Here is a 22823-nt window from a genome sequence, read left to right on the forward strand (position 1 = left end):
TTTTCTTTGAAAAGACGCACTATACCAGCATTTCTGGCATTAAGTGAAGATGCAAGAGGAAAGCATCCTGTCAAGTTTCTGTTTGAGGTATGACAATCATCTCAGGAGTAATTTTTAAAAAATGGATTTTGGTCGGTAATTTGACACACTTGCTTCCTACAAAATGAAGAAAATGGGTCATAGGTACAAAAACATAACTTCACAATGCATTTTTGTAGTCAGTGCATAGCTCAATTATTGTTAGCAATGAGCTCTAATAACCGTATACTGTTTTGATGTTATGGGTGTTGAGCCTTAATTTAAAAACCAATAGATTACCTCTTATATTGGCAGGAATAAGTTTAGAGCTAACTTTTACAAGACATTATTTGTATTACCGAGGTCTTCTGCATTGTGCAATCAGTTTACAGTTTTTAGTTTATTTTATATTATTGATATAACACTTCCAAATGCATGGATCTTGGTTTGGCAAAGAAGATACAAACATTGTAAATCATCAGTACAACCATTCAGTATAAGGAAAACAGTAATAATCATTCCCCACAGTCAACAAACAGTCAAGCTATGAAAGAGGATAAAGCATATCTAAGATATCTAGTGCAATAATGTAAAGACTAAAGGCCAGGTGAACATTAGAATTTTTTCATCAACATCAAAACGTTTTTACTAAGTATATAGTAGCTGATTTCAAGCCTTCAAATTTCAGGAATGGCAATGCTGTATTACTGTTTGCAGAATTTGTAACAACAAACTGGATTCCTGGAATTTAAGAACAAGTACAGGGTGTCCCACTCGGGAGTACAACTTTAAAAATGCGAATTACTCGCGAACGCGTGAACGTAAAGGCGAGCTGTAAGAACTGAACATACCTGTATTTAGTGGAAAACAAGTCCACATTACAAAAGGTGCTGAAAATGTCCTCCCCCAACGACCGCGCACAAGGAAACGCGACGATCCATATTTGAGAATGTTCTCTGCAACGTGTCACTGTCGATGGAAACAATTTCACGCTCGATGTTTGCTTTCAGTTATTCGATGGTCCTGGGTTTGATTGCATAAACCTTGCCCTTTAAATATCCCCATAGAAAAAAATCTGGGGGAGTTAAATCGGGCGATCAAGGTGGCCACAAACCTTTCGAGATCACCCTGTCTCCAAAAAACGATCGGATCTCTTCCATACTGGCATGAGAGGTATGGCACGTTGCCCCGTCCTGTTGCCCCGTAGCGGCGCCCGCTATAGTGCCCGCCTCTTTATGACACAGAATCAATTCTTCATTAAATAAGGAATATTTTGAACCTTGTTGCATGATGATACATGCACGCGTTGCAGACTAATTCGCATTTTTAAAGTTGTACTCCCGAGTGGGACACCCTGTAGTTACAGCTTATCCAGTGTTTCTCATTACTAAAACTGAATTGTTATGTTGTGATATCTGCTGAGTTTCTTAGCATAAGAGTATAAGTGAATATAATGTGTGAATAATATCACAAATATACACTATGCATAGTCCCTTAAAGATAGGGTGAGAAGCTCAGTCATCCGGGAGGGGCTCAGAGTAGAGCCGCTGCTCCTCCGCATCGAGAGGAGTCAGATGAGGTGGCTCGGGCATCTGATCAGGATGCCTCCTGGACGCCTCCCTGGTGAGGTGTTCCGGGCACGTCCAACCGGGAGGAGGCCCCGGGGAAGACCCAGGACACGCTGGAGGGACTATGTCTCTCGACTGGCCTGGGAACGCCTTGGGATTCTCCCGGAAGAGCTAGAAGAAGTGGCCGGGGAGAGGGAAGTCTGGGCATCTCTGCTCAAGCTGCTGCCCCCGCGACCCGACCTCGGATAAGCGGGAGACAATGGATGGATGGATGGACACTATGCATAGCAAATAGTAATGATCCCAGTTCTTAGGCATAAACTAGTTTAATGTAAGGATTAAAATGATGATATACTTTATTACAATTTTGCACATTAGAAACAATTTTATGAGAATGAAACAAGCCACACACTGTAAGAAGAGAGCCTGTTGGTGCCCAAAACGTATCATGTGCTGAATGAATCCTTATCTTGATAATTTAAGTTCTTGTGTTTATGTGAGCTGTGAAGGATTGAAATGAACACAAATATTGATTGACTGATTTATGTCACTTGCTAAAATGCAGGATTTTTTAAAATACTGATTGTATGAATCTGAGCAGTCAGACTTATGCATATTATTTTTAAAACATAACCTCTACAGTAACACACCTCAGGTGTTATGCTTTACTTCTCAATAAATTTTGACATCTCAGAATGTAGAAATAGTTTTACATTTAAGGATATTTATGTCAATTGCAAACTTAATATTTATATGTACTATTTTTCCATTTAGGTGAAAGGAGAAAACTTCTTTGGTGCAGAATTTAATTTGGCAATCAATGTTACGAGTGTAGAAGATATAAAAGCAACCATTACACAGGTGATGAAAATAATAAAACCTGCCATTCAATATCATTTTTCTTATTTGTTTTTTTTATTATAGTTTTAAAAATGCTGAACTGTTCTTTATTTTAGAATGCATCAGAGATTCAAAATTGTTTGGTAAGTTTTTTTAAAAAATTTTTATTTTAAAGTATTTATAGAAACTAGGATATACGTTTTTCTGTACAATCAAACATTAAAGTGATTTATCAGCCCTGAAAATGTTTTGCAAATACATTGTAAATTACATTTTGACTAATAACTTTCAAGCCTTCTAAACTATTCTCAGTTATGTTATTAAATTTGTTTTATTATCCTCAGTAATTTTGCCTAATGTGTTAATCACAGGAAATTGCTGTCTAGTGCATTATACTATTCTAATGTAAAATCTAATATTAAATATTTATCCAGTGGTGTAATGCTTAGATAATGTCTATATGCTATTAAGACTAATCGTGTTTTGCTAAGATTTCTGAATTCTGAAAATGTTAACAGAAGGTTGCACATTGATAATCTCTGCCTGCTGGGATCTGTAGAGGTGAGCAGTCCAACAATAAGCAGTCATCCCTTCATGGTAAATTCATGTACTTTGATGACTGAAATATGGAGTCCTACATCATTTCCTGGAAGGGCTTTGTGTGCATCTGTAGCTTTTTTGCAAAGCTGCTGTGAGCTACCGAGGGCAACACAGCAATAAAAATTTGCCATATGTAAATATGAACACCATTTTTATTTTGAATAAAAAGTCAGAAAAATTGCATCAAACTTAACTGATGTAGAAAACAATTTTAATAAAAAGGAAGAAAAATAACCCAATGGTATTATAAAAAAAGAATTTTCTACCTGACCTTTTATAAATGATGCTAAAGTAAATATGGACCTTTTCTGAAATATATTTTTAATATTAAATATTAATTAAATTAAATAAATTAATATTAAAAGGGAAGTACTACAGGACGGTAGTGAGACCAGCTATGTTATATTAATTGGAGATGGTAGCACTGACCAGAAAGCAGGAGACAGAGCTGGAGGTGGCAGAGTTAATGATGCTAAGATTTGCATTGGGTGTGACAAGGATGGACAAGATTAGAAATGAGTACATTAGAGGGTCAGCTCAAGTTGGACGGTTGGGAGACAAAGTCAGAGAGGTGAGATTGCGTTGGTTTGGACATGTGCAGAGGAGAGATGCTGGGTATATTGGGAAAAGGATGCTAAGGATAGAGCTGCCAGGCAAGAGAAAAAGAGGAAGGCATAAGAGAAGGTTTATGGATGTGGTGAGAGAGGAAATGCAGGTGATGGGTGTAACAGAACAAGATGCAGAGGACAGAAAGATATGGAAGAAGATGATCAACTGTGGCAACCCCTAACGGGAGCAACCGAAAGAAGAAGAAGATTGAAAATTACATTTATTTTAGAGGAATAAATACAGGCAATAGGAAAAAAAATGAATCTTAGATCATATGTGAAAGTAAATTAATCTGTGATTCTGACATATTTTAAATGTATCACATTTAGCATTGTGTACATTAAAAGAGTTAAACATGATTATTGCATAATTAGAGAATTTTAAGCTGCTGGTTTACAACATAATGAGAAATGTGGCTCAAGTTTGGTCTCATGATGTAAGGAAATTTGGCCTAGTTTGATCTTTATCAAACAGGTGAGTAGTGACACATTATATTTTACTCCGATAGTCTCCAACTAAAGTTATCCAACTATATAGCTGCAGGGAGTCAAAGCTTATTTGTATGTATAATACCATCCTATACTGATTTCTTGAAACTCCAATTAATTAAGCTCTTAAATGTTAATATTTTATACTACTTAGCATGCTCTTTAATCAAAGTTAAGACAAGTTACTAATGGAACAACTTACCAAACAGTTTATGTGACGTTTATAGCCTAGTGACTTTGCAAATATCTATTTTGAGTTAAATGTTCTATTTTTTCATTAATATTTATGTTCTTCATATATAATTGAGGATCAGACCATTCAGGAATTATGTAATCTTTTAGCCTACTGCTTAGATTCTTGTCCATATACTGGATAAGTAACTACACATTAATCCACAAGGTTTCCAGTTTGATTCTCACTTCTGACCAACCATGTGACACTCAGTAAATCACTAACCTGCATGTCCAAATATTAACAAAAATAATGAGAATAATTCACTAAATATATCTGCACAGGTCTTCACCTTCTTTCAGCTGCAATTATTGCAAATTTCTCTGGGATGGTATTTGTCCAACAGAGAGAATTAGCACCATGGATAGATCAGTTTCAAAGCTGGAAAATGCACTCTGGAAGGCCATTTTACTTGCTGCCTCACTACCATAAGAACATCAAAATAACGACAGCACCACAAATCAATCACTAAACAAATAAGCGTATACTTAGCTTGTATTAAAGAATACTTTAGCATACAAATCCATAATCTGTCTTTCCCAATACACTCCCAATAAAAGTTGTCAAAGATAAATGCAGCACTTACCAGAAATGTTCTGGCCATTATGGGTACTGTCATGGCGTGCAGATGTTTGGAGGGTGGAGGGCTATAGGATGCCACTATTCAATAGTCCCACAGATGAGCAGATCAGCAGCTGTGGTACTCCAGCATGTCCAGGGTCAAGCTATTGTTGAGTCTCAAATTGCTAATATGTGGTAACATTTTTTGTAAGTTTAACAGTATACTGTTTTCGTAGAATGAATCTATTAGTGTCTGTAACTAGATCTAAAAAAATTGCTGGGAACAAAATTTATCAGGATTTCTTCTGCCAGAGCTCAAGACATATTTTTTCACAGTCAAATAGAGCATGTTAATGAAAAAAAGAGTTTATAAATAACAAGGAAAATCATGTGAAAGAATCATATTTTGTAAGTAGGTTATATGACTATAATACACAAAATGAATACACAGAACATTGTGACAAATTGAATATTAATTAAACGTTGTAGCTGCCAACATTGCTATATGAAGACTGTCCCAATTGTCTTGATTTGTTTTTTGAACTCTGTTTAAAGCAGAAATGTGTTGTGTAATCACAATCTCAATTGTGATTTTATTTCAGATTCAAAATGTACCTGTTTATGTATCTAACCCTCTGCTTTTTACTACATATTATCTGTCACCTGTTACTCAGTCTTTGGCATTGAGGAAGCTGCTTACAGTGTTTTAGAAAGCATTAGTTGTCAAAGATGTGCAAGCAAAGGGTCCAGCAGTAACAGAGAAGTGGATGCTAGTTTGTAGGATAAGGTTTTTGCCACAGGCAGAAAAGTGTATGCATAGGGGAGTAAAGTCAAGTCAAGTCATATTTTTATGTAGGACATTTAAAAGGCAATATATGTCAACCAAAGTACTACACAATAAAATCAATTAAGATAAAACAAACATTAAAACAAAATAAAAAAGAAGAATAGAAATACACATTTTAAAAATAACAGATTAAGAAAGCAATAGAAGGGGGGTAACAAACTAAGACAGAACAGACAGCTGAATACTTTACATAGTCTTTAAATAGATGTGATTGACAGATGATGCTCAACCACAGCAGTCCTTCCAGACACAAGCAGAACTGCGACAGGAGCCCCTGTGAATGTAGTGTGGGCGTTGGACTATTCCCATAACAGCACAACGTGCACAAGTCTGAGGAGGTAGCCTGGTCTTCATTTTTATCTGCAACAGTACCAAACCTTGTGTATAGGATCATTCTGCTGTTTATGTAAAGGTCTGCATCTGAAGTTAAATATATAAAGTCCAAAAATACTATTTAAAACAAAGCTGAGTCCAAATCCAAGCAGGCCAGAGAAAATGAAAGATTTTTGTATTATGATAGAAAATCCAGTGTTTTTTGTGTATGACCTGTAGGGAGCACTGCAGCACCCCGAACCCCAGACACATGCACATTGACACAAGTCCCATGTAAGAATCCCTATTCCATCCCAGCCAGGATACAAGCCAAAACGTGCCATCTGTTACACTGTCTCTCCTTGGTCTGAGCCTTGTAGGGCTAGGCAGCCAGTCTAACAAGGGGTATATTCTTCTGAAAGGATATGAAAGAGGACATTCAGCAGCAGTATTGTCCTGCTCACATTTTTTGCACTTACAAACCTTTCTGTGTACTTTGTAGGTGTTATGTCTCCAGCCATGACACGCATAGCACCAGAATTCTCCCACCAAGTGTTTTCCCTTGCACACTCAGAAGCAGGAGGGAAATCCTGACTCCACCCTCTGCTCTGAGGATTCTGGTTCATTGTGGGCTCATTCCAGAACACATGACCTTAAGGATTCTTGTTCTTGACTGTTAGGAGACTGACTTTCTAACCGAGTCACTCTATGGGTTAAAGATGGACCTTTTGTTGTCAGTACCCCTTTTAACAGTAAATGGTTTTGTAGGAGTCAGGAAAAATAAGACGATGGCAGTAATAAACTGGCCCATTTTATACTGAACTCCATCTTTTTCACCCAACTTGGATTCCTCAGTATGTATGGATACTTTTCTGACCAACAACTCGAGTACTTAGAGATTATGGGCACCTTGCATGGTTTCGTATTTTACCAGGCAGAAACTGTGCTGATCTCTTTACAAAAGTGTTGGGAAAAAGCAGCAACTGAAGTATAAGAACTCTTTTTGAAAAAGTCTAATAAAAGGTAGGCACAGCACCTACCACCCCCATCTCTCCACTCCCCCCAAGGCAGATAGATCTGATTTTATTTCTACTACCAGGGCACCATTATACATTGTTCACTTGTTGGAACAACGGCAACTCAGTTCCCTTCACTTACTTCAGGGACCCATTTGCTTTACTTTCCTTTATTTTCTGCTGTACAGGAAACACTCACCTGTACAGTCAAATCAAATTTGGGCACAAGTTGTATGCTCATTCATTTCAGAGAGGAGTCCATCACCTGTAGCAATGCCTTAGCCATAGAACAATCCCTTTCACTGTTGTTGTAATCATTTCCAGCACCCGCAGCAAGGTTTGTATTGTGTAAAAGAATGAGTCTCAACACGCTGGAAAGGATTGGGGCAGCCACCCTTATATTATCCCTGGCTGCAAAAAGAGCTTTGAGATAGGCACTGATGTGCATGGTTGAGTTCCAGACTGAACTGATCTAGTGGTGGAAAAGATGGAGGCTTTAAAGGGTGATACCGGAAGTGATATCATCTGAGGCCGGAAACCGGAAGTGGCATTGTTCTTGGCACTTGAACCGGAAGTGGTATCTTTTTTTTCTTCTTCTTCTTTTTTTTTCTTTTTTTTTTTTTTTGCTCCAGAACCGGAAGTGTCATCATTGTAGGTTTCCCAGTATTTGACCTGCAGAGACAACAGAAAAAGGTTTAGCACACCCTGCCACCCCCTGGCCTGGCAGATAATTACGTCCACTTGGTCCACTCAGCTTCCTCCTAATTGCACGTGTATGACAATTGGTTGCAGAATGCTTCCTATATCCTTGTCAAGTGTTAACATCATCAAGATCTCCTTAATGTGGCTGGCTCCATTACTCTTTCCCTTTCTGATTCAGGGATGCTTCAGACTCCTCTGGAGCTAGTTGGCCTAGACATCCTTTGAGCAAGCCTGGTTGAGTCTTGCAGAGATACTTGGGATATGTAGTCCAGGAGGTCCCTACACTAACCAGTTTTCTGGAACTTTTTGCCATGGTTTGCTGGCCTCATGAAGAGCTGGTCTGCGTCAGTTGGGTCACAAGAATATTTCCTGTTTCAAAGCTCCTTCCAAACAGATGGCCAGAGAATCCTTACCCCACCAAACCACAGCGACACAACTCCCGGTTTCAAATAAAAGATTATTAAACTCAAATGCCAAAGCTTCTTTTATATACGTAAAACAAAAACACCAACTACTCTTCTTCCATCTCTGTGTCTCAGTTTTCTCCTCACTCCTCCCAGGCAAGCTTTTATCACAGATTAGGGAGTACTTCCGGTGCTTGGACGTGGTCTGGTCGAATCACTTTCGGGTCATCCCCATGGCAATCCCTGGTGACACCCATGGGACTGAACATGGCTGCACTCCAGGAGTCCAATTCCTAGCATGCCCTGTGGGTATCCAGGTCCTGGGATGCTGCCATCTAATGTGGAGAAAGTACTGTCCTTCTATTGCACTGGCCTCCCAGCCAGGTAAGAGTCCCTATTCCATCTCGGCCAGGGACCCAGCTGATGTGTCCCATCTGTTACAAGTGTTATGTTAGTACTGGGCTTTGAACCCACAACCTCAGGTTTGAAGTCCAAAGTCTTAACCTATCATGTGTATTAATTTAACAAACATGTTATTTACTCATATCTGTAATTTCTGACTTTTTATCTTTTGTAGGTTGAACATTACATCACTACATGCAGATTTGTGGCTTCGGAGGCTAACATTACTGTTGATACTATAGTGAATTTTGAAAAGGTGACATAAGGCATGCTTTCCTCTTCAATTTTGGCAAGAATCTATTTGTAAAAAAAGTTACATTGAAACTAATTATTGTTATTTTATTTTTAAGGAACTTCACAACACTACAGCAGTTGCTATTCTTAGTTATAATGAAGACCTATATTTAGACAATGGAGGAAGTTATCAAGTAGAGGTACTGACAAAATATTATTTTGTATGTTTTTAAACTGTGTCGCTCTATTGTTACTGCATCTATCAATTCATCTACACATTTTGACCCACATATCAAGTTCAAGGTCATAGAGAGCTGGTTGCAGTTCAGGCAGTATTGGGTGCATGACAGAAACCAATGCTAGATGGTATGCCATTCTACCAATGGGCACACTCACTGAAATGGCTACATCTACACTGACCTCAAAGATTAAATTTTGTAAATTAACAAATCTGATGAACACAGGAAGAACTCCGGGAACCTAATGAAATATTGTAGTAAGAATAGTAAATCCCGTTGTACATGTTGGACTGTTTCAAAAAGAGGTTTGGCTCTTTTCAGGTAGAGTGGCATATCCCCTTTTTCACCTCTCTAGAATCACCAGAAGCCCCTTAAGTTCACACCTTTCACATCTTTCATTCTCCCTGCCCCATCACTCCTATTGGCTCTAAGCTAATAAAACATCTTGTTTAAGGCAAATTATAACAATATCTCAGAGCCAGGTCAAATGTGAGAATAACTCAGATTTTACACTTGCTGTGTTTTTAAGCTTAAATAAAAATTCCATGTTTCCTGCAAAAGCTCATCTCATGTGCCTGTAGTCACTAGCTTAACTTTAAAGACCATCTTTTAACCAAGCAGAGCACGAGAGAGAGAACAACATTGACAAAGAGCACAGATGTTACTCAGACTCTCAAGCTACAATACAGTACTTCTAAAGCACTGGCTTTGTATTTGTACCCAGTGTGTAAAAATCATAGACAATATGGGACGCTAAACTCTTGCCAGTATCCTGTGCCCATCTGAAATGGATTTGTGTTAATACAGGGAGTGCAGAAACAGACACTCTCTCCACAAATGCATAGAGCAGTGCTACATCACTCTTATTGAATCTCCTACAAAACATTCCACATAGTATGTATGCATTTGCTGCAACCACAACTGAAAAATAACTACTTGATAATTGTGATTTGTGAGCCTAATGTAATGAGGCTGAAGTAAGGACAAACAAAGAACATGAAGATTTTTTTTTATTTGCTATAGTACTATGTAAAAAAAGTGTTTCTTTACTGAATTAGTGTTTTATATTCTATGTAATTAACTACAGGTACCATTGGTTGTGGATATATTAAAAGAAAATTCATATCTACCTGCTATGATAGGAAGTTCTGTTGCAGGATTTGTGATTCTAGCTGTCCTGATATTTATCCTTTTTAAAGTAAGTATGAATTAAATCATTTGTGGATTCTCTTAAACCTTTTTTCTAAATTTCTTTTATCAGTTGGTTAGGTATAACAATGAATACTGAAACCTGGTTAATTCAGTTCAGGAATGCAGGAGCTTATTAAGGCAGCACTGGCTCTTGCAGTCTATATGTCTTTTGGATCTGTCCCAACCCCACATCAGGTTCCCTATTGAAGGAAGCCTGCAGCTTGCGTAGATTAAGTCAGAATGTGCTTATTCTACAGTATACATTGTATACAATGTATACAGGTACATTGTCATGATTTAAATCCAGGACTAAAACTGTAAGGCAACAATATTGAGCACTATACAACCATGCTGCTGTAAACTAAATAATATTATGAAAAGTACTAATGCAGTATGTATGAAAAGTGTTCTCTGCAGTCGGAAATAAAATATTTCATCCACAAAAAAAAAACTCAGAATCCCTATTTGTATAAAGCAATTTAGACACAATTTAAAAGTATAGATCTTTACATTTTTAATGTGCATATAGATAAATAAGTAATTAAAAAATTTTTTTTAACTTTTTAACAAAAGAGTTGACTGGTTCACCACAATGTCTCCTTTTGACACATTTACTTGCGCATTAGCATTCTGGTCTTGTTTGTTTTCTGCCAACAAATTTTTGCTCCCAGCTCGCATCTTAACTCTAAGCTAAAGCATTTTGTTGTGACTTTAAATACTAATGGTATGAGGTTGTATATTCTTTTAAGAGCTGCTGATGGAGAGTGGTGAGCCATATTTAACATTCTTATTTACACCCTGTGTAATCCATGAGTGATTAATCAGTAAATATCAATTGGATAACTACTGTATATACTGTTATGTTATACATATGAATTATGTAAAATGATTTATTATACCACTTAGGTCATGCCCTGTTAGTTAAGTTTGTTATATAGAATTTAATGTATGTGCCTGTGAATTCTGAGGGAAATTACAAGCTGCAGCTGACCTCTAGTGGTAAACAGAAATGGACACCTTAATGGATCTGTGCGAAAGATAAAATCAAGTAATCAAAGACTATGCTCTTTTTTGTTTTGAAATATTAATGAGTGTTTTCTATCAAAGTAAAACACATTCTTACTATTTGACACATGATTAGTTTGGAATCCAGTTTGGGAATAACCGTGGTCTACAGTATATACATAACTGGTTGTATGTAGTCTGCAGCATCACATCAGACAATAGTTTAAAGACTGGAGGTTTTTTACAATATTAGATTAACCATTGCTTTTATTTTTGTCATATATTTTATACTTTCTTGTAGTATGATTGCAGTGACAACTAGAAAGCAACATGACATTAATATTGCTGAAACAATCATGATATTTTTTCTTCATTACTGTGTAACTGATTTCATGAAACCTATGTAATCAATATCTGCATTACTCAAACAATGTAATTTCTTGTGTGGAGATTAAATGAAGTACCCGAACATAGTCTATATGTAGTAGTGGGCTCTCCATACAACACACAGGTCATGCATGGACAGAAGATGTCTTTGGATAAACACTTTATACTCACATTTTAAATTAGAGGAAAACCCTTAATTCTCCACCAAATACCTCCACCAGGGAACAAGAAATGTGTTACATTTACATCAAAAGTGCTAATATCCATCCATCCATCCATTTTCCAACCCGTTGAATCCGAACACAGGGTCAAGAGGGTCTGCTGGAGCCAATCCCAGCCAACACAGGGCACAAGGCAGGAACCAATCCTGGGCAGGGTGCCAACCCACCGCAGAAGTGCTAATATGCCATTTTTAATATCAGAAAGGTCTTAATGGACTTATTTGTTTAATTAGAAAAACAAACAGAAAACAGAGCAGGCAACTACTTTATTCATGTTTAAAATAATTTACTCTGGGTGTCAGATTAATCAAGCAAAACACAAATTTTGTATCTGTCTGTAGTAGCCTCGACCTAATAACACCCTATAGTGTATTCAGTAAGTCATCTGATTAGATAGAGTTTAATTCTTAAGTTGTATAAATTTTTTGAATTATTTTTAAACATCTAAGGTATGTAAACACTTTAATGACTGGAAAACATTTTCATTGTTTGTTCCTCTTTTTATTACCACGCTTATTTTACCATGCTTATATTAACTTCACCTGTTTGTTGTCTGGTACAAATCTTGTAATTGATATTTAACCCACTTCCTGTTGTCCAAGTGACTTGAAATTTTGCACACTTATTTACTTCTGATGACAATACATGAATCAATAATCAGTTTCACTAATTGATCAGTTAATCCATGTTAATTAAGAAATGAAATTTTCATATGAAGAATAGTTCAAAATTTCACCAATAGATGGCGCTAGATAGGATAGAGCTAAAACAAACCCAAGACAAAAAAGTTGAAAATAATATATATATAAAAAATATTTTTTAAAAACCATGCTTATATGTATACTTATGTACTTATTTTTTACTTTTTAGTACACTTTTTAACTTAATATGTGTGGTTTTTAAAAAGTATTATATATATATATATATATATTTTCCATAGATTATTCTTAATTTTGAGTAAAAAGAAAATTTGTTTCATTTAAACTTTATAGATATGTCAGTTATTGATTGACTAGTAAAAATAAAAACTTCATTTAATTTTTAGACTATGCTACTAGTGTTGCTCAACTCTCCTCTGTCTAGATTGAAGGCAGTGATATCAGTGAGCAGAAACCTATCATGTAACATAACTTGAAATTTTTATATATCTGTACAGATTGGCTTTTTTAAGCGAAAATATAAAGAGAAAACGATGACTGACCAGCAGCAAGAGGAAACCAAGAAAGAAGATTTGTGAAATGATTGCTAAATATTTGAATCATCTTGACTTGTGCACAACCTTCTCAGTAAGATGTCATAATAGATATTACTAAACCTAAAAAGGAAAAAACAGAAGGAAAAAAAATCTTTGTAAATTATTTCCTGGAGTTAAGTGTTTATTTGAAAACCATGTTAGTTGTTTTCTGTTCTCAAGGTCTATTTTCCTTTTGAATTAAATTTTGTAACTGATATTAAGAGTTTATTTCTGTATTTAATTTTATTAATGATCCTGTTCTTATTGATATTGGTTTGAGTGTGTAAAAAAACACATTCCTGGGAAAAGAAATCTGTTCATCGATTCGTTCATTTTCTGAATTTACTATGTCTTTACAGAATGTTTTCAGGCATCAGATTGTGGAAGGCATGGATGGAATGCCAGACCATCAAATGCCGCTTATTATGCACTTTCAATATACAATGACCAGTTAACCTAATAAGGAGGAAACCTGAGTACTGTGAAAATTGAATTTGAACCCTGGTTCAGTGCTTAAGAGCACTCATTGTAGGTGCGCTATTAAAAAGGAAACCAGCTACAACACCAGTTGGGTTTGTGCCGAATCTCTTACTCTTCTGAGCTTATGTTTAACTGTTAAAAGGTTACAATAAGTAATATCATGAAACCAAAGTTCATTTAATATGTTTGTATTAAGGAGCATATTATCTAGCTTTAATTATCTGATGCAACAGACAATAAGCATGGCTTCAAAAGATAAAAGAAATAAAGTTAAAGGTATTCTCTTTGTAAAGTGTGCATTCTGTAACAGTTTTGGTTGGGCTAGCTTCCTGCTGATTGTTTTTGCTAGGCTGAAAAAGTGAACTTGTGGTTACCTGAGTTAGGTCTAACAGCTCAGGACTTTGCAGATGTGCAGATGTAACCTGCAGCAGTGCACCATGTACTCACTTTAAGGTAATTGAACTCATGGGTCAATGAAACCAAAGGACTACCAGTAAGCCTAGTGGTCCTGGTCAGTTGTGACCATTTAATGTATTACCAGTCTGCCATATGCTGTTAGCAGCTGAATGTAACTAATAATGTTAAAGGTCTTTTACTTATGCAATGAATTCCTTGGAACTGTAATCTGATTGATAGTTTTTAAAAGAGCACTGCACCAGTTCCTCTTTGTAGCATTTACTCACTGCCAGCTTGGTGCACGTGTTTCTGTGAGTGTTACCTCTTGCATACAAGACTTAGAAAAATAAAAGAAGATTGGTTTTCACCTCCTCCTGCCTGTGTTCCTTGCCTCCAAACTATACAGGGAGAATAGGTCACCAGGTTGGGGTGCCAGTACTCTTTTTCCACAGTACCTAGCATAGACATATGCAGACATAAGGGTAAACATGAAAACTTTACATGGATGGTGAATGACTATGACTGGAAACCATGTCCTGGGATCTGTGAGACAGTAGCATTACCTGCTATGCTTCAGTGGTACCATAATCAAAGCCCTTTATTTAGCAATCACAGGGGTTTGTAGCCTACACTCGCAGCACTGGGCATAAAGCAAGAACTAGTCCTGGAAGGGATGCCAGGCCATTACAGGGTGCACAGTTAACCAAACATGTTTGTCATTGGAGCGAGAACCTCAGTGCCAAAATCACACACACAAAGATAGAACATGCAAACATCCACGGTGCAGACTTAATGACTTGAACCCAGGACTCCAAAGTTATGCATTAGCATTTCTGACCATTGTACTACCAGAAAATTCAAATTTAGTCATTCAAAAATATTGCAGATAGAATGTGACAAATAAAAAAGCATGTATGCAATACAAAACAAAGCCAAGTGTGATGCCCAACTGTGCTATAAGCAATGTTACCACCTTAAATGGATAGTATTCCTCATAAATTACATATTTTATGAAGCTAAAGCAATTATTAAATGCTTGCTTTTCCTCACATACAATGGATCAGAATGAAAGAGCATTTATCACATGCAGCAGAAAGTAGACAAATATCTAGTTAAGGTCCAGACAATGGTCCAGAAGTAATGTTCATTAAATCATTAAATCGTTTTCGGAGATAAACTAATGGATTCTGAAGACCATGCCTTATTATATTACTTTCAATAATTCTATTTTCACATTTTTCCTATAAGTGAAAATTAACTAAATGAAACATTTATTGTTACAATATATCATCTTTTCATGTCTTTTCATACTTAAAATAATTATTCTAATGTGGTCCTCTTTCACTTTTCTTTAACCAAATTATCATATTAGAGATGGTATTGTTCTCTCTTGGATTTTCTGATGCTAGGGGCTCTTCACTAACATTTCTGTCATTAAATGTGCATTTTTGTCCATTACAACCTTGTGCAATTCTTTGATCATGTTACTTACAGTATGATGGCCTTTATTTACTTCTTTCAACTTTTTCTCTTCATGTTAGTCCAGTGACTGCTATTCCAACCTACCATTTTATCACATTTTTCTATCAGTGGATAAAACTGATGCTGATATACACATAACCTACTTGTGGGGAGTAGATGTAGAGGTAGTACTGTTATGTGTTTTGAGGTAAAACTGTACATCAGTGGGAGTTGTGCTAGTCCATCTTCTGGGCCTAATTTACAAAACTAATTAATAACTTACTATCAGTGACAACTTAATGTGAATCATGTTAGCATTGTGATTGCCTTTTCAACGTGATAGCACCCGTGATAGCATTCTAAACATGAATTTTATTTTCAATAAAGTGTTCATAAGGATATAATATTTGAATTACCCCTACTCAAAAATACAAGTTTTATTTAGAAAAGTAAGGTAAGTAATGAAGGTGAAATATTGTTAGATTAGCCTAAGCTTATTGTTTTTATGACCATTGCTTACCCAGACTTCATTGCTGGCTGCGAAGGGGCCCCCATAACAGTTGAAGTTTCAATGTCTCAAAAGCGTAGGTCTGCTGCCGATGCAATATAAAATGTGTGGATGGTGATACCCAAAACTCGTTGTGTTAGTTAAATTTGATAGTGTTGGACAGCAATCTACAAGGCTGCAGATTTAATTCCTGCCATTCACTCACTGTGACTTCCAGTGTTCCTTGCAATGAAATATTAAAACAACTTTGAGAAACTATATTTAAAAATATATTTTAAATATTCTGTTTGTTTGAAATATTTTGGAACACAAATGGACAATTATTCAAAACATTCAGTATCATAATACATTTTAAAAACATTTTGAAACCACCTTCAATGAAACTGGTTTTAATTTGAACTTATAATAATTCACTGGTTACAACTAATAAAGAAGCATTAAACTGGTAAAATACAAAATAATGAAGTAAAACCACTGTCATGTAAAGCTAAAGAGAAGGTAAAATCTGATGTACAATTTAACCTCTCATGACTCCTTACCGGTATCTCACATCAGCAGTATCATTTATTTTTATTTTTATCTATTTGCAGACATTCTGGGAATCTCCCACATATTGATAGCGGCTCCATGATGCCCACAAATTATGTACAATGTCGCAGAAATTTGTCTTTTAGAATGATGGCATGAGGGAGAGATAGCAAAGAATCTAGTGCTTATCTAGAATCTTTGAAGAAGGAGGGCGAGTGACTGACTAACATAATGAGAGAGTGACAGAGAGAGAGCATCCTGATTGGTCTCCCTTTTTCTGCCAAGTAGAGTGTAGTATTATTAAGGAGGAGTGTAAAGGGCTGTCATTAGGGGGCAATTAAGTGGATGTGTAATAACATCATTATCTGTGTTTGCTGTTTATTATTTAGATAGATAGATAGATAGATAGATAGATAGATAGATAGATAGATAGATAGATAGATACTTTATTAATCCCAAGGGGAAATTTACATACTCCAGCAGCAGCATATTGATAAAAGAGTGATAAAAATGCAGGTATAACAGACAGTAACTTTGTATAATGTTAACGTTTACTCCCCCAGGTGGAACTGAAGAGTCGCATAGTGTGGGGGAGGAATGATCTCTTCAGTCTGTCAGTGGAGCAGGACATTGACAGCAGCCTGTCGCTGAAGCTGCTCCTCTGTCTGGAGATGATACTGTATAGTGGATGCAGTGGATTATCCATGATTGACAGGAGCCTGCTCAGTGCCCGTTGCTCCGCCACAGATGTCAAACTGTCCAGCTCCATGCCTACAATAGAGACTGCCTTCCTCATTAGTTTGTCCAGGCGTGAGGCGTCCCTCTTCTTTATGCTGCCTCCCCAGCACACCACCGCGTAGAAGAGGGCACTCGCCACAATCGTCTGATAGAACATCTGCAGCATCTTATTGCAGATGTTGAAAGACACCAGCCTTCTAAGGAAGTATAATTGGCTCTGTCCTCTCTTGCGAAATTGTTAATTTACGGGGTATTTGTCAGTAATAGTGTTTTGGGCGTGCTTAAGGGACTTCCGGGAGGTTGGTCTTTGTTTGGGATGTGAAGCTGCATTATTACAAAATAAAGTTGTTCAATGGAAACCTGCTGGTGTCCCTTCATTTTGTGGCTTTCTGGAGGATATCACATTGGTGACGAGGATGTGTCATCCAGGTATATCACCAATCAAGGCCCTGGCTAGAAGTTATTTTTGGTGGCCAGACCTGGACAGGGATATTAAACCATTAGTTCAGTCATGTACCCAGTGTCTAGAACACAGGAATGTACCTGCCACAGCTCCACTGCATCCCAGGGAGTGGCTTAGCAAACCATGACAGAGACTGCATTTTGACTATGCAGGTCCATTTATGGGTTGCATATTCCTGGTGGCCATAGATACTCATTCAAAATGGATGGATGTGTATCCATTATGTTCTTCCCCTGTAGCTGTTACTATTGACTGCTTGCGGAAAAGTTTCAGTAATCGGGGGTGGCCAGAGATGGTAATTTCTGATAATAGCTCTTGTTTTGTGACTTCAGAATTTAAAGAATTCAGGGAGAAGAATGTAATTGTTCATGTAATCTTTGTACCTTTTCATGCCTCCTCAAATAGTTTAGCTGAGAGAGAGTTGCAGACTTTTAAAGTAATGATGAAGAAAACCAGTGAAGGAAATACAGTGACTGTTCACCTATAGGATTATGGGTAAATTAAATTTACGCCCCAATCCACTACTGGAATCTCTCCAGCAGAGATATTACAGGGCCATAAGCCGAGTTCGACACTTGACCTGGTATGTCCTGACCTTAGGAAAAAGGTGGAATACAAACAAAGGAAGCAGAAAGAAAATCATGACAATCACTTGTTCTCTGAAGGAGATTGGGTGATGACAAGGAATTTTAGTAGTGGGACAAAGTAAGTGAAAGGGGTTATAGTAAAGGTGACTGGTCCTGTATTACACAAGATCAAACTTGAGGTGGCAGAACTGTGAGGAGACAGGTTGGAGGACATTGGGGAAGATGTGCCTGTAGAGGTATCCCAAGCAGCAGACGCAACTAAAATACCTAAAGATGTTATTCCAGACTCTACAGACATGGTGATGGACAGGGTGTGAGTGGAACAAACAACAACATTTATTTATATAGCACATTTTCATACAAACAATGTAGCTCAAAAAGCTTTACATGATGAAGAAAGAAAAAAAAGACAAAATAAATAATAATGAAAATTAGGGAACACTAATTAACATAGAATAAAAGTAAGGTCCAATGGCCAGGGAGGACAGAAAAAACAAAAAAAAAACTCTGGAGAAAAAAATTAAATCTGCAGGGTTTTCAGGACACGAGACTGCCCAGCCCCCTCTGGGCATTCTACCTAACATAAATGACCTCAATCAGTCCTCATTGTATTCAGAATTCTCATGGAAGAATTTGATGATGATGGTCATGTAGACTTCTTGCCTTTAATCCATCAAAGTAGGGACATCACAGCGCTTTGATTAGGTGGTGGTGGCGCAGATCGCCACCACAGAAAAACAGAAAAAGGACAGAAGAGAAAGCGGGGGTTAGTACGGATTTTGGAACCACCATGAATAATAATGATAATTAATCCACTGTATTAGCCTGGCGAATTCCTATTGGCAAGATATTCCAGATTTTAGGTGCATAACAGCAGAAGGCCGCCTCACCACTTCTTTTAAGTTTAGCTCTTGGAATTCTAAGTAGACACTCATTTGAACATCTTAAGGTTACGACTTGGAGTGTAAGGTGTAAGACATTCCGAAATATGAGATAGAGAGAGATTATTTAAGGCTTTGTAAACCATACGCAGTATTTTAAAGTCAACTCTAAGTGCCTCAGGTAACCAATGTAGTGACATCAAAACTGGAAAGATGTTTCTTTTCCGAGTTAAGATTCTGGCAGCTGCATTCTGCACTGGTTGCAATCAATTGATGTCTTTTTTTTGGTAGTCCTGAGAGGAGTACGTTACAGTAATCTAGTAGACTAAAAACAAAAGCTTGAACTAATTTCTCAGCATCTTGCAGTGTTATAAGAGGTGTAACTTTTGCTATATTATATATAAAAGCATAACTCTACCTGTTCATCACTCCAAAAGAACCGTTAAGATACCAAGCAGTGTTAAGGACTTTGAGCTATAAAGCCAGAGATGAAACCAAAGTGGTATCAAATAGATTTATTAACTTATATAATGCCTGAACAAGGGATACTGTTCTTGTTTAATGTTGTTTAGTTAAGTTAAAAAAATATACATATATATTAACTAGGGGAATCACCCCTGCTCGCTTTGCTCGCCAGCCCCCCTGGCCTGCACTACACACCAGCCATTTTGTGTCTCTGCTGCTCGTGTTGTGAAGAGGGGGGCTGAACGCACCCCAAGGAGACGCAGTCGCTCCTCCGAAACCCCCTCTTAAACAGTGATACAATGGGAAACAATTAGTTTTTATTTTACCTCCTCTTTGCTTGATCAGCTGCTGGCTTGCTGCTGCTGCCGTGCCATGTGATCTGCCATCTCGTGCGGTGCTTCAAACATTTAAAAGCCTGTACAGCAGCTGTCTTACTCTTTGACTTTTATTGCCGGCCCCAGACGTGGTTAAATCTCTTGGCACAAAGTCTTGTCTCGCGGGATGTGAGTTCTTGATATTTTTTAGTTTATAATTTAAAAACGGAATAAGAATTTGAAAATCTAAGAACATCACATTAAAGTTCAATAAACTCTGAAAAGAATGATACCAAACATATATCTGTAGGTTTTAAAATAAGCTTGATCTGATTTAAAGTGTGACAAAAAAGTGACATAAAAACGTCACATAAAATCGTTGCACAAAATCGTTGCACTTTTAGGCTTAGGATTTTATATATTTAGAGTAGATAACAGTGGAATGTGTATAGGAATAATATTGAGTTCTCTTAGAGACATCATATGGAGGTTATCACAGACCTATCAGTTTTCTCTGGGAGAGGGCTTTACAGTCAACCCTTCTCTCTGATCTATCAGTTTAGCATATTTTCCAGCCCGGCCATGGCAGACACCCCTGTTGTTCCCCTGCCTCATAGCAGTAAAAAGTAATGACAGTGTCGCGCGGTGAACTTGCATCAGTGATTTCAGCATTGCTCATTTTGAGGTGAATTTAACAGGTGTCATTTGTTTATTATCATAGCTAACGTTATTTAAACTAGCCGGCTAGCTGCCAAGGAGCTATGTCATGAGGCCAATGTCCCTGTAGAGTCACTTAAAGTTGTAATAGTATAAAAATGACTCTATCAGTTCAATAATGTTAGTACATATTTTAATGTCAGATTTTGTTCGTATATGCATGTTGGTTTACAGATTACATAGAATTACTAAACAAACTATTTCAAAGTATATTAAGGATATAACTTATGCTTTTATTTATTTTAGGATACACAGCATATTAGGGGAGGCTAAGTACTGGGAAGGCTGCTCAAATATTTCATAATTCTTTTCAACAGAAAGCCAAAGTTTGACAGAGAAGGCCACTAGAGCAGTGGTGTACTTTACATCTTTCATTGCTGAGCATAACCTGCCATTTCACGTTTGTAAACACACAGGAAAGCTATTCAGGAAAATGTTTCCAGATTCAGAAATTGCAAAAAACTACGCCTGTTCATTAACCAAGACAGCAGCTATTGTGAACATGGATCTGGAACTTGAATGTTCAGAGGATCTGTACAAGTTCATCCTACAGAAAAGGCCCATATAGTATTTTGGTTTTTGAAAGCAATGATATCATGTGTGAGAAGGAATGTGCCATATCAGCCAGGTACTTTAATTTACGATAAAGTAGCAGTTGGATTTGTAGACATTCCAGTGTGCAATGATGCCAAAGCTGAAACGATATTCAGCTGCATTGTATCACCCATGCATGACAAAGACCTTGTCTGGTCCAACTGTGTTGGATTTAGTAGTGACAATTGCAATGTGATGATTGGCAAAAACAACTCTGTCTTATCAAGAGTGAAAACACAGGCCCCTCGTATTTACAGTGTTCACTGTCCAAGTCACTGGGTGAACATTTGTGCTAAAACTGCTGCCAAGGAGCTCTCATTGTCACCTGAACAACTTGCTCATTGACATCTTCCACTACTTTGAGAAACATTTCAAATGAAGAGGAGACGTAAATCAGTTTCAACAGTTCTGCAATGTTGAACAACAGAGAGTACAAAAGCATTGTCATACATAGTGGCATTCTTTAGGAAAAGGTCTGGACCATCTGCTCCACCAATGGCCAACTTTTAGTTCATATTTTGAGTCAATGAGTGAAAATCGGAAGTCATCACATATTCTGAAGAGGCTGAAAGTCCAATAAATGAAAATATACACATGCTTTCTCCATAATTTCACACTATGTTTTGAAAAATTCAATTTGATTTTCCAAAACAACACACCTATCCTCTACAAATTGGATCAGAGTGTAGACGAGATCCTGCATGACATATCAAGAAAATTTATTGAATCAAACACATTGAGAGAACAGAACATTCAGGAGCAACCCTGAAATGCACTGCCCTGATGAAAAGCTTTCTATTAGGTGCCTGACAAGGAGGCAGCTCCTAAGTGAGGAAGCACAAGAGATGCCCTCTTACAAGTTTATGCCAGAGCATACTATGTTAGGAGCTTTCAAATAAATATTGGAGACATTCCCAATCAGTGACGAAATCTTGAAAAATCTGTCAGTGATCAAAACAGAGAGCCAAGAAGAGGTGAGCCCAGAGCAGATTTTGACTCTGGCAAAGAGATTCCCAAATGTGTCAAGGCAGACGGCAGAGAACATCTCCACTTAGAAGTCCTGGATTATCCCTCAGCTAACCTTGAAGGACTAGTCCCAAACTACAGAAGTCTGCCAGTTGATGAGTTCTGGGGGACATATGTCTAAAGTAAAATCTGTGAGCAAAGAGCAGTTGAGATTCAAAGTGCTCTGCCAGTTGATGAGGCAGATTTTGGTGCTGTGGTGTGGAAAGGGCATTCTGCATGCTGAATTAGGACAGAATTCAGGAATCAGCTGTTTCACCAAACATTTGTGAAAGTGACGTCTTGCAAAATTAAATTCATTGACAAAAACTATTATGAAGATGAGTCATCTGGCAAACAGTTCAAATCCACAAAGCAAGCTACATCACAGTACAAGGAAGGTTTGCCAAAGAAATAGGTTACAAAAGCTACTTGCACTAACGTATAACTATTAGTTATTGAGTCTGTCAGCCAAAGGTGCAGAATGTGTAAAAGCTGAAGTATGTGATGTGAGCCTGAAATGAGTTTTTGCAGGTTGGGATGTCTAATTGAATCTTATTTAGTATTTCTTTAGCATTC

At 37.2% G+C, this 22823-nt stretch overlaps 1 protein-coding gene across 1 annotated transcript in view; it reads left to right on the forward strand.

Moving 5' to 3' along the window:
• Nucleotides 1–14357, forward strand: part of itgae.2 (integrin, alpha E, tandem duplicate 2) — a 120785-nt gene extending 106428 nt beyond the window's left edge. Inside the window, exons 26-32 of the mRNA XM_028807184.2 lie at nt 15–87; nt 2361–2447; nt 2543–2569; nt 8775–8855; nt 8950–9033; nt 10160–10270; nt 13033–14357. Coding sequence (XP_028663017.2) covers nt 15–87; nt 2361–2447; nt 2543–2569; nt 8775–8855; nt 8950–9033; nt 10160–10270; nt 13033–13113 — 544 coding nt within the window. The 3' untranslated portion in view covers nt 13114–14357. The remainder of the gene's footprint in view (nt 1–14; nt 88–2360; nt 2448–2542; nt 2570–8774; nt 8856–8949; nt 9034–10159; nt 10271–13032) is intronic.
• Nucleotides 14358–22823: the final 8466 nt, after the last annotated feature.

The sequence above is a fragment of the Erpetoichthys calabaricus genome, chromosome 8 (assembly GCF_900747795.2).
Source record: "Erpetoichthys calabaricus chromosome 8, fErpCal1.3, whole genome shotgun sequence".
Classification (NCBI taxonomy): Eukaryota; Metazoa; Chordata; class Cladistia; order Polypteriformes; family Polypteridae; genus Erpetoichthys; species Erpetoichthys calabaricus.